This window comes from Anopheles cruzii, chromosome 3 (assembly GCF_943734635.1).
Source record: "Anopheles cruzii chromosome 3, idAnoCruzAS_RS32_06, whole genome shotgun sequence".
Lineage (NCBI taxonomy): Eukaryota > Metazoa > Arthropoda > Insecta > Diptera > Culicidae > Anopheles > Anopheles cruzii.
Window position 1 is genome coordinate 40,420,999 of NC_069145.1, and position 12,191 is coordinate 40,433,189.

Consider the following 12,191-nt stretch of genomic DNA (forward strand, 5'->3'; position numbering starts at 1 on the left):
AAAAGTCTAAGAGTTCTTTCGTCTGGGAATCCATGATTAAGCAGAGAGATAGGAGAAATGTATAGCTAACGATAGCACATACTTCGAATAAAATAGAAACTTGCAAAAAAAAATTATAAACATTTTTTGTGTGTTAAAAACAGTCCTTTTCTCAACGTATAGACCTAGTACATGCGTCGCGCCGAATGCTTGGGCGATGTTTTGTTCGCAAATTTTTTCCCCCCAAAACGCCCGAATATTTGAGTACTCCTGATTGAGAGGGTGGAATGAAAAGCGTTCTTTTTTCGTTCTTTCGAGTCTACCTAATGCGACCCCATTTTGCATCCTTTAAAATGTGTACCATCGTTCGACGAATAGCGGCGGCCTTCCGTGTTCGCCGACTGAACTGTAGTCAAACTCACGCGCAAAGTTGGGGTTTTGCAGTATTTCCGATATTTTGTAGTAGGTCAGTTTTAAACTTCGATAAACCCGTAAAAACCGCTCAATAAACAACAGAGTATCCCAGCATGGTAGCACATTGATCTGAAGGTGTTCGTTAGCTTACAACGACGTATCAATTAATTTGATAAAATAACATTGACATTTGATTTTGAATCAACAATACGCCAATTCTCAATCCGATTAAGGATAGGTGTCGGTTATTCAAAGCCCATAGTAAGTCATTTCAAAAGCGAATCATCATATAAAAGTCCAGTCTTCGAAAGATGACAATATGAAGAAAAACGATTCATGGAGATTTCGGTCGAGGTTTTCGAGAAAATTTTGACTACCTCAGGCTTCAGGCTTTTCCAGTACTTTTGTGCAGCTTCAAAAATGTTGGCAGCTTCTAATATTCTCAAATAAGATTTCCCTATTTCCCGTTAGCTAACGAAGGATCTACCAAAAATAATCAATTATGTTTCCGTAGAATAACAAGATCAAGATCAACCGTGTCGTCGTCCGAATGTCCAATCATTGCGTTTCGCACCAGCCGATGTTATCCAAAAACCGATTCGTTGAAATCAGTGCCTCGGCCTAACGGAACCGGCTACCGGTTAATGATAGGTTTTTAATACTCGACAATTTGTTACGAAATTAACAAAACATCGACCGGAGCAATTCAGCACGGCGCCCACTAAATAGTCTCACGTCACGCCATGATTAACCTATCGTAACCAGTTGATGGACGCTAAATTATGAACGCGTCAGCAGCAGAAAACGTTTGAGCGTGTCCAGCAGCGCTGCGTCTACTTGCGATTGCTAGTTCAAAAACCGGAAGCCCCAGAAACCACACGAACCGGCGGACTGCGGTCGGACTATTAATTAAAGTGGAATTACGGTCCGTGGTGTCGAAGCAGTGCCATAAATAAAGACTGCTCCGAGCTCCGAGAAAAAAAGGAAACCGGTAACCAACTTTGCGCTCACCGGACGCGCACACTTACCGTTATGCTGTTGAGAAGAAACGTTATCGTCGCGCCCGGTTTCGAGGGTGGCGTAGAACAGTTGGCCCTCAGGATGTCGCCCGGATCGTACTTGGTGTGCTCCGTCCACAGTGTCGGCGGCGAATGCGGCAGTTCTGCAAGAGTGTGAAAGAGAGAGAGAGCAAAGTTGAAGATTTAGAACAACGGTAGGAAATTTAGAACAACGCTTTGTAGCAAACAAAAATCAGGAGCGTACGCGGGGTTGCCCCTAGCAACGGGTCCCTGTTTACATCGCAAAACAAACCACTGAAGGGGCCCTTCAGTCTAGCGCTGTTTGTCCCACCGATTGGAACGGCTGGTTGAAGGTTGTGCAGGGCCGGTGTCTCTCCCGTGTCGATGTCGAAGATGGTGCTCCTTCAGGAAATCTACTGCCCGGAACAGATCGTTATACCGGAACAGTTTCACCTCACCCTCAAGCAGTACGCGAAGGGTAAGTGGTCACGGCCAACTACATACGCGTGAGAACTCAACTCGGGATTGTTGCCCATTTTCAGCGGTCATTCGAACGCAACCGTTTGATTTATTGCGCTGGTCGGCGGCGTACTTCCGGTGCCTGGCGCTGAGCGTCCCACCGCCGGTGAAATCCCGCTACGAGCCGGCCCCAGCCCGTGGAGCCCTCAGCGCCGGGGCCCTGCGTGTACTAATCGATCAGGTAATTATCGGAAATTGGCTGGACAAAGCCGCTCCCGCCTCGCCCCAGGAGGCGCGAGTGATGTATCGGCAGCTTCGTGCTCTCTCTCCCTTTGCCACCCCTCGCACTCTGGCTTTCTCCCGGTGAGGCGAATGAACAACATTTTTCGCCTCATTAATTTATGCCCTGCCGAGCCCGTGGCGGCGACCGGAGTTAATTGATGGATTTGGGGCACAGTAACACTCGGCAGATAAACTCGGACTTCCACCTGTGTGTGTAAGTCCCCAGCCATACTGTCCTTCCGTTCCGTTCAGCGCGGTTCTCGCGAGCCCCAAGAGATTCGATGGCTACTCTGATGAAATCTCTACTTTCAACGATTCAGTTCCACGTTCATACTGTGCCCAGGAAACGCTGCAAGTCCGACACGGGACTTAAAGTAGTCACTTTGCCTGAGGCCGTAAACGTTGGCAAACGGATAGAAGTGCTTTATCAAACACAACACCTGATTACGCTTCTGTGGCTCGCCTTCCGCTTTGCCAACGAAGACATTCCGCCGCCGGCCAGTTGTTTTGGTGACCATCGTCTGGTGCTCCGTTTACTTCTACTTAACAGGAGAAGAAAAAAAGACTCAGACTTACTCAGAGACATCGGGACAACGACGACGGCCCACTGCAACCGGTGCAGCGAGCACTGTGGCAAGCGGAAATGCAAAATAGCCAAATGGCTCTCCTGTTTTCTGCTGCAATAAATGTTACGCTACCGTCCCTTAACCCGACTCCGTTTGCCAGCCGGCGGTCCCACCGGTTCCTACTTGAGTGTGGTCGGTCTCGTGCCATTTGTTGTCTTGTGTGTGTGTGTGTTATTGGTCTTTTCCGGTTCTTTCTTCCCAGCTTGGCAAGGGCTACTACGTGGACAAGAAGATACTGCTGGAGAAGTGGGAAGGTTTATGTCTGCCGGAAGTAAGGAACGCTGTTTTGTTGTCGGTCTGTTTTTAAACATCCACTACGATTGTACGATTGCACCACCCCGCCCACCCGTCCCACGCACACGCACTCCCCCAACCGACCCATCCTGCTGCTCCACATCCGTTGGACCGTCCCCGTTTCCTGTATCTATATTTGTAACGAACACTATTCATTCGGTTCCCGGTCCCCGGTTTCTTCCTTCACGATGCGGCCCAGGAAGACTTATTGAATGTCCTGTCGCTGGTGCGGATGCTGAACTGGTCCCGGCTACACTGGTTAAAGATTGTGGCCGTGTTCATCGGTTTGCTGTGCAAGGTAAGGCAGTGTCTGTGGCGAGTGGCGCGCTGCGCTGGATGGCCCGGTAGTCCCCGGTAGTTGGCCGGTCGACTACGGCAGTGCCGGTCCCTCTTAATGGTACCGATGACACTCAATTACCCCGAGCTCGGGTCGTAGCTGGAAACCCACTCCCAAGGCCGTGTACCATCTAGGCCATCCAACATGTGCTAACCCGTCTCCGTCTCAGGCAACGCTCAACGTTCTCTGACTCCCTCAGAATGTACCGGCGACCGCAGAAATGATCTGTGAAATGTTAACGGAAGACCCGGACGGTGGGGCCGCCTCCGTGCCGCTCTGGATGTTTCGGGAATGTTTTCTTACCGTAGCCGATTTGGATTGTGGTTCCGTGCAAACGTTCGTCAACGGGCGAAAGGTCCTGTAAGTTGGGTCTCGGGCAGCCGACCGACCAGCCTTCCCAACATTGACAACACCTCTTTCTGGCTCTTTCTAGCGATGAAGACACCGGCGCCACCGAGGAGGAGCTCATCCAGCCGGCGTTGCCAAAAGTTTTGTCGACTATTTCGTTTAAAAACGCCATCATTGACAAGTACCGCACCATGGTAGAGGTGCGTATGTGCGGGCGGAAAGCCGCTCGATATAATGCGCCTGCTTCCTGCGTGGTATGTTACGCCTCAATGGGCTGAACACTGAACCACAACTTTGTCTTTGCAGCAAAACCAGGACGCCCCACTGTCGCCGGCGAGCAGTATCGACGAAAGTGCCCAACTAGGGCCGGTTGTCTCGAGGTTGGAGTCGGATTTTAAGTTTGCCGGTGACGACGCCGATGTGTGCGAGGTGCTCCGAAGGACGCCCGACTTTAGCAGCGTGCTTCGGTTGCTGCAGGGGCTCCGTAAGGGCGACCCCGGAAGCACCGTCAGTCAGACAGCCATCGGTGGCCTGACGGAGGCGCAGCTCGAGCGAGCCCGAGAACGGGCGAAGCAGACCGAAGAGCTCAGCGAAACGCTCAGCGAGGATGCGTACCGTCGCCTTAAGGAGCAGGAACACCTGGAACTGTTGAAAGAGCTGGACCCACCGTGGTTGCTGCTGTACCTGTTCGCTCGTGACTGCTGCCGGACCAAGTCGTTCAACTATGTAGAAAAATCGACAGTCGCGCTTGCGGACGAGCCCGATTTGGAGTACTCGCCCGAAAGCGGTCCCGACGACACTCTCGGGGTCGCGTATGGTGGTGCAGGGCAACAGCGGCGCACCTCGAGCTACTCGATGCCGGCGACGGTCCGCGCACGGATGAGTGTGTGCTCCCATTCGGCCGCAGTCATCACGAACGAGATCCTCTCGAAGGTCGTGTGCTCCATTGATCAGGCCATCATCGACGGCGAGTGCGAGCTGTCGCTGACCTCCATCTCGAACTTTCTGGAGCAGAAGGGCACCGAGGAAGAGTTCCTGGCACCGGCCGACCTCGAGACGTTGCAGACGTTCCTCCAGGAGGCCGAAAGCCGCGACCTCGAGCTAAAGGACCTCAACGAGCTGTACAATTTTTTCGTCAGCGAAAGCTTCCGCGGTGGTCTGCAGGCTGGCCAGCAGGGCGAGCCCACCAGAGAGATCTTTGACATCTTCGGCGAGAGCGGCATCGAGGTTGACGCCAATTTGCTGGAGGCGAAAATCTCCGACAACATGATACTGGGCCTGGTGGCTCCGGATGCCACCGAGCAAGGCGATGCGGATGCAGTTGTGGGAACCCAGGGGGAAGCCACTACCCAAGAGCTTGCCGACAGCACGCCCGTGCTTCTTGCGCCACCAGCGGACACGTTCGCTGACGGCACCCTCGTTCAGGAGGGAGCGACCCAAACCGAACCAATCGAAATTGCATGTCTGCGGCGCCAAAAGAATCTCAACAAACCGTCGGCGGCGGCGGCGGCGGACGAAAGCATCGCCCATAAATGCAAACTATCGCCTGCCCCAGGCATAGGACCACCGATGGACCGGTCGGTGAGGGATGCATTTCTGGAGTATCTCTCGCAGCGGGCCGTGGACCAGCACGGGCTGATCTATCCACGTAATTTCCGGGAGACGTCATGCCCTAAAATTGATTGAGAGACAGCGCCCGGGTTGGGAGGCGGGGACTCTAGGTGGCCGGCGGTGCCAGGGTGTTGACTAGCCACGGACGTGAAGCGATCATTTATCAAACCCCGTGTCTATTATGCGGCAAACATCTCTCAAGACATCGTTATTCATCGTGAGGCGTGGGCCGCCTCGATCCGCGGAATTTCGTGACGAACTTGCGGGGGCTGGGTGACGAAGAGGAAGAAGCCCCACAAGGAAAGCCGCAGCTGGCAATCCAATCAAAACGCACTCGGAAAACCTCTGAAAATCGGCCAGGCCAGGCCTTCGGCGAAACACAATTTCGCGGAACACAATACGTGGAGAACACATTTATCACATCATCATTATTCACATGTAAATGACGGTTTTGCTCGGTGCTGCGGTGCCACGCTCGTGATCCTTTTCAGTGGGTTTTGGGGAACCCACTTACTGGAACCGGAAAACAACCCCCGTTGGCCTCCTGCTGCTGTGTGGAGCTCTTTACGGGATGGCTTCAAATATGGCTACCCGCCCAGAGCACGCGTGATGGATGTTCCCGCCGTTTTCCCGCGATGCGTGCGTAGTTGGCCCAAATGCGCGGGCTTCAGGGCTTTTGTTTGAAGGCTTGGCAGTTGCTTACTTCGCATGCCGGCTGTTACCATGGCAACGGTGGTTCGAAACCAACAAATATTGAATCTTTCCCAACACAACATCAGATTCGCTTCGCATCCTGACACATTGGCAGCGCTGTGCGGCTCTACCTGCGGCCACTAATGTACAAACCACTTCGGGCGCGTCGGATTGGCACGATACTCCGGCGAACTGGAAATAGTAATAAATGGAAGCAGGCGAAATTTTAGGTGGAAACCCAGTTGAAACTGGAAGCGATTATGCTTTCCGATTTCTACCTCCTCAGGTGAAGATCTGCAGGTTCAGTCCGCTGTACTCTAGCTATTGCATAGAAGGGGTTTTTTGTCCTTTTGTGTATGTTGCTATGGTTTAAAACAGTATCACCCTGTAGCTACTAAAGGTCCCTAACACCGGATTCCAAAGCACAATAAACACCAGAGCCAGAGATAAAGCAAAAGGAGCAATAAATGTAATTTTTAATTTAGGAAGCGAAATGTGAATGTGTCACGAGTACACAGTGGAAAAGCATGAACAGGACTAAGAGATCACGAAACTTTTAGAAGTACATTAAATTTACACACTTCATACACTTTACAGTGCAATTGAAAACAGGGTTAACACACGAAACACTTACAGGGATGTTTTTTACTGCCATCTACTAACAATAAAAAATCAAATCAAGAGCTACAGACACTCGTTTCCGTGTCCGCTGACCACGTCTTCAAAAGATCGCGATGTACTGTTCCATATTCTTCCGGCGTCCCTGCGCGATACACTCGGCAATCCAGACAATGTTTCGATGCTCCTGCTCCCGCAGCCGGAGGTACGAGTAGAACACTCCGAAATGGAACTGCTGCATGAAGCTGCGCACGTGCAGTTTCACTTCGTACGCGGCAAAGCGATCCTCCAGCGACTGTCCGTCGCCCGTTAGCTCGTCACCCTCAAACAACGACCGGTACTCGACGCAGCAACTCGATGCGGCCGCTTTCGCCTGCGCGTAGTCGTTCACCTTGGCCAGTGCCAGCAACCCGTCAGGATGAAGCCGGCCGCAGCGTGGATACAAACCAGCGCACGTCTGCTTCGGTAGCACCGTGTCGAGCGCATTGATCGTCAGGATAATGGCACGCCGATCGGCTTCAAACGCCAACAGGTCGCCCATCACGGTTGCCGTCGTTCCGCCGAGCTGCTGACAGAACCGGAAGAATGCCTCCAGGTGCGCCCTTTGGAGTCGATTGCGAAGCACTTCCATGTTGACGTCGTCCAGATCTTCCACCGAGAGACAGTCGGCGAAGAACGGAGCGACCGGGCTGTCGATCAGGATCGCGTAGTACAGCTCGGGCATGGTGGTTGCCACGTGCAGGGCTCCCATCTGCTCGAAGCTACCGAGCGGGTGACACTTGGAGAGCAGCTCGTTGAGCGACCGTTGGCGCAATGTGCCCGTCATGAGCAGGATCACGTTGTCGATCATGTATGCGTACGTGATGTAGTCCAAAAAGGTGGCCAGTGGTTCGACTGCCTGGTTGCGCAGGTACCGAAACTCGAGCACCAGCGCTTCGCGTAGCCTTTGGGCGATGACCCCGGTCGACAGGGGTGGCATTTCGTCGGCCAAAAAGTGCCCGTAGTCCGTGCTGTGCAGGTGCATCTTCAAATCGTCGAGCGTTTCACACTGCATCAGATTGAGGTAGTCGCTTTTCGTGAGGATGCTGCCCTTGAAGCCCCGGCAGACACCTTCCAGATAGCCGCAGTCGATGTTGAATGTAAATCCGTACATTTTCAGCCACGATCCGGGATTGTCTTCACCCGATGCTGGAACAATTGTACTACAATTAGTCTACGTATGCGCAAATTCTCAAACGGTGCCCCTTTTTCTCGCAGGTTACTTTGATGCTGAACGCTGAATCAAATACCGAAGTTCAACGACGTCATTGGTTGTCACTTTCAACCACACCGCATAAACGCGACACGCCCTTGTTGCCGTGTTCTCTTCTCACCTTTCCAACAGCGTCCTGACGTAACTGAAATTCGGTTCTGGACCGTTGGCCGGTTCACGAGGATGCTCTATTCATAGGCGAGTAGTATTGACAAGTCAGTGGCATTCATCATCATTTCGTGCCCGGCATAACCTTTCGACTGCTTGCATTACGCGACCAGTTATTTCGCATATCGAACCTGAACCACCCGGTCGCATCGTACGGCTCTTGGGACCGCCTTTGCACTACTAATTGAAGCGACCAGCTCGAGAGCGCGCTGTAGCTGTCCAAGCACAAGCACCATTGCTACAGGCACCGCAAATGGACTGGATCCGCAGCAGCATCTCAACCAATAGAGCCACCGTCAACCAATAGAGCCATCGCGTCGGTCGTTGCCGGCGATGAAGTTCCGCGTAGCGCACCCCGGCATAAGCGGCTTCCGAGTGAAGAAAATGATAAATTATGCTCGCTGTTGATAAATTAACGACGACGATTTAAAATACATTTGCGTCGGAGGCCATCCCGACGTTTCGGCAGCGCTATTCGGCCACCGGGACCTCTGACAGGCGAAAGGATAAACGTTCCGACCGGCCCGACCCTGGCGCGACGTCCAGCGAATCCCGACAGTCGTCGTCGTCGTCGTCGGCGGCGCCGTCAGCGTTGCGAACCTTCCACTTCCCGGTGAAAATGGATGCTTCGAAATCACAAAACTGAAAGCGCCCGCTTTCCCCAAATGAAATCTGGGCCACGATGAAATATGCGCCTGGTCGCTTCGAGGGCGCCTTTCGGGAGCGGCTGAAGACAAATCTCATGAATGATGCGTTCCACACCCTACGCTCCCCACGCGCGGACCTTCAACTGCACCGCCGCCTCCGAATTGATCGTTTGCTATTTGCAATCGCTTCCACGTCCGCGAAGGACGCAGAGAGACACAGAGAGAGAGAGAGAGAGATGGGGAGAGAGAGCGAGCGCGAGCGAGAGAATTGATCCACCGGAAATGGAGTGCCAGCGTGCCTGCTGTGTGCATAGGGGAGGCTCCACCTCAAACGAAGGCAATTTATTAGGCAAAGGAAGTGCACTTCATTTTCCGTCGGCATCCCTCTCCTGCGTGCTGCGGGCCGACCTGCTGCAGCGTTCGACCGGCGACCGGGACCTTGCCTTCAAAGCGAACTTCAGGAAGTCACCCAGCGGTATTCGTTAGCTGGCTGGCGTGCGGAACCTTCGGAGAAGCACCTTCGCCGCGCCACCGAAGACGCCAACGTTGGGTTGATCATTTGAGAGCTACTTCTTTCCTCGATGACATCGTTAGGACGATGGCTGCCGTGTGCCGCTCTGGGATGCGCTCTCGGTCTCGAGTCCCTTTTTTTTGTCCCAGCTAGCTTTACATTTCGTTTCGTTTCTTGGAGTTAATGCACCGCACTGGCAGGCACGGGAAATGGGCGACAGCGACGGCAGCAGCATGGCGATGCAAAATGCATGCTACTGCTCACTTCCAGGACGACGGCGAAGCGTCTGATGCAGGTGCGTTGCCAAAGCGGGAACCGCTTCCGGTTGCTGGCGCTGTCTTGCTTTTCGAGCGAGCGCTGAAAATTAATTAATGGTTTATTTCACGTCGCTCAAAGCGCACGGAGGCGAGCACACTCGTCACCGTCATCGTCGGCAGTGGAAAACACAAACTCACGGCACGTGATGAAACTGTGAATATCTTTACGGGAGCACCCGTGTGTAGTGCACCCGATTCGTTCGGTGAAAATATGCCCCCGTACACCCGGGTGGCGTTCAGGATGCCCATTCTGATCTTAAAGTAGAGGCGAACCCCTAAACACAACGATCACTCAATAACGGAACGCTTTTTGATGGCACAATTTTATGATTTCACCGAAAGAAATGGAATGCATCGAGAGGTTTAGCTGCATAGCACGAGAAGTGGGTACATGTATGGTATTATGGTACTTAAATAATCTCTAGTGATGGTGCTGGTTTTACAGGTGGGCCCTCAGTAGATAACCTTGATCGCACAACAATCCTTAATTACATAATACACTGCTTTTCCTAATGATAGAATCACCCGTTTTTTCAGACTGAGGCTAAGATAAAACGCTGAACCGATTTTTCGGAGATGAAGAATCGATTTATTTAGCAAAAGAAATAATATCCATTGTTTGGTTTTGCGAAAAAAAAATTATTTTGACTTGGGGAGCCAAAAAACGATAAAACGGCTGTTTCAAATCGATAGACTCATTATGTATTATTCAAGAAAATAGGGCCACCCAGTAAAATTGAATAACAATTATGATGTTTTAATAATCAGTGGCCTCTCCACTACGATTTATTACTTGAAATATCCTTTTTGGCATACTTTCGGATAGGTTCTTTAGCACGTTCATCGACAGGGAACGCCAAGCATTTCTAATCGCCACTTTCTTTTCGTACTGCTTGCCATCCGCATAGATCTCTCGGATTAGAATTCCCCAAACATTCTCAATAGGGTTGAGGTCTGGAGAAACAGCCGGACAGGTCATTAAATTGACTCCCAAATGTTCCAAGTAAGCTTTTGTGGCTCTACTTGCATGGACAGGTGCATTATCCTGCTGGAAAATTAGCGGGTGGTGGTTGAAACGATGCAGGTATGGCTTCAAATTACTCTCCAGAATGACTATATAGCCTTCACTGTTCATTCGTGAAGGAACTATTGCTAAATTACATTTAGCTTGCCTGCTAAACGCACCCCATATCATGATGGAACCTGCGCCATAATTTCGTCTTCTAAAAAAACGAGGTTCCCGTCTCAAATCTTGCCAGTAGTGGCAAAAACCATCAGGCCCATCGAGATTTAATTTCTTTTCGTCACTCCAAACGACCTGAATTAAAAAAAAAACTCAAATATTGGAAAGTTCAATGTATCGATAGCTTACATAATTCCATTCGTCTTTCCATGACATATGCTCGTTCGCAAATTGCAATCTTGCTGCTTTGTGGTGGGTCTTCATTGCTGGAATTTTTCTCATTGATTCTCTGGCAATGCTTACAGAGGAACTAAGAGTTCTCCAGATTGTAGCATAGCTAACATTCATGTGGAATTAATTTTTAATACGCCGACAACATTTCGTAGTGTTAGACGCAGCTTTAACTACTCTTTGTTCATCGCGAGGGTTAAGTAATTTTGGCCGGCCAGATTGGCCAGATGACTTCCGAGTCCCATATTTCGATGGATCTTTCAAGTAATTATTGATAACCTTTGGAGATCGTTTCAGTAATGAGGCTATTTCATGATTTGACTTCCCAACACTATGGTACGCTTCAATTTTTCCTTACTCGCCTTCTCCTAATAGAGTTCCACGACCCATTTTTGATCAAAATGGCCAATTGACTACAGGAAGTATGCGAGACTACTGAGATAATAAAACTCAGTTACTTGACAATTCAACTAGTGTTAGTAGGACTGGACTAGGACCGACTTTTACAAGTGAGTCTATCGTTTTGAAACAGCCGTTTTATCGTTTTTTGGCTCCCCAAGTCAAAATAATTTTTTTTTCGCAAAACCAAACAATGGATATTATTTCTTTTGCTAAATAAATCGATTCTTCATCTCCGAAAAATCGGTTCAGCGTTTTATCTTAGCCTCAGTCTGAAAAAACGGGTGATTCTATCATTAGGAAAAGCAGTGTATATTGAGCGTAAAGCGTTTTATTCCCATTAGGATTTTCAAAGGAAAACGAGCCAAAAGCATGTCAAGTCAGTCTTTCACCGGACATAATGGCCCGTTACTAGCTCTCAGTCGTACGTATAACAATTGTTTCGTAATATTAAAGAGTAAATAATAATCTAGTGAGAATTTCGGTGGTTCAACTTTATCTACTTACTATCTAAGTATCTTTCAGTTTAACTACCTTTTATCTACCTACTGGTATATGAGTAATTGACTGTATCTTAATCACTAATTAACTATATTCCACTTATTAATTAACGAATATATGAAACATGCCATACTAAAAAAACTTTGTTTCGAATTGGGCTCGGAGTTTCTTTAATTAATTAGAATTATAGAATAGTTATTATCTTTGCCAGAATAATAACATGAATTACTAATTCGTATATTTTTACATACAGGACTTTTGCGAAAAACTGTTGCGTTAGCGACAGATATAAAAATGTGCAA

General features: G+C 50.0%; 3 protein-coding genes across 3 annotated transcripts in view; 1 reads left to right on the forward strand and 2 right to left on the reverse strand.

Moving 5' to 3' along the window:
* LOC128270397 (uncharacterized) overlaps nucleotides 1-12,191 on the reverse strand; it is a 123,159-nt gene that overhangs the window by 72,740 nt on the left and 38,228 nt on the right. Inside the window, exon 4 of the mRNA XM_053007796.1 lies at nucleotides 1,422-1,555. Coding sequence (XP_052863756.1) covers nucleotides 1,422-1,555 — 134 coding nt within the window. The remainder of the gene's footprint in view (nucleotides 1-1,421; nucleotides 1,556-12,191) is intronic.
* On the forward strand, nucleotides 1,797-5,444 carry LOC128274360 (uncharacterized). The gene is made up of 7 exons (XM_053012528.1): nucleotides 1,797-1,890; nucleotides 1,955-2,112; nucleotides 2,982-3,050; nucleotides 3,273-3,371; nucleotides 3,610-3,770; nucleotides 3,844-3,958; nucleotides 4,065-5,444. Exons 1-7 carry the CDS (start codon nucleotides 1,797-1,799, stop codon nucleotides 5,442-5,444), a joined length of 2,076 nt encoding a protein of 691 aa, XP_052868488.1.
* Nucleotides 6,784-7,833, reverse strand: LOC128274220 (V-type proton ATPase subunit d-like). Its single transcript, XM_053012336.1, has one exon. The coding sequence runs from the start codon at nucleotides 7,831-7,833 to the stop codon at nucleotides 6,784-6,786; it is 1,050 nt and encodes a 349-aa protein (XP_052868296.1).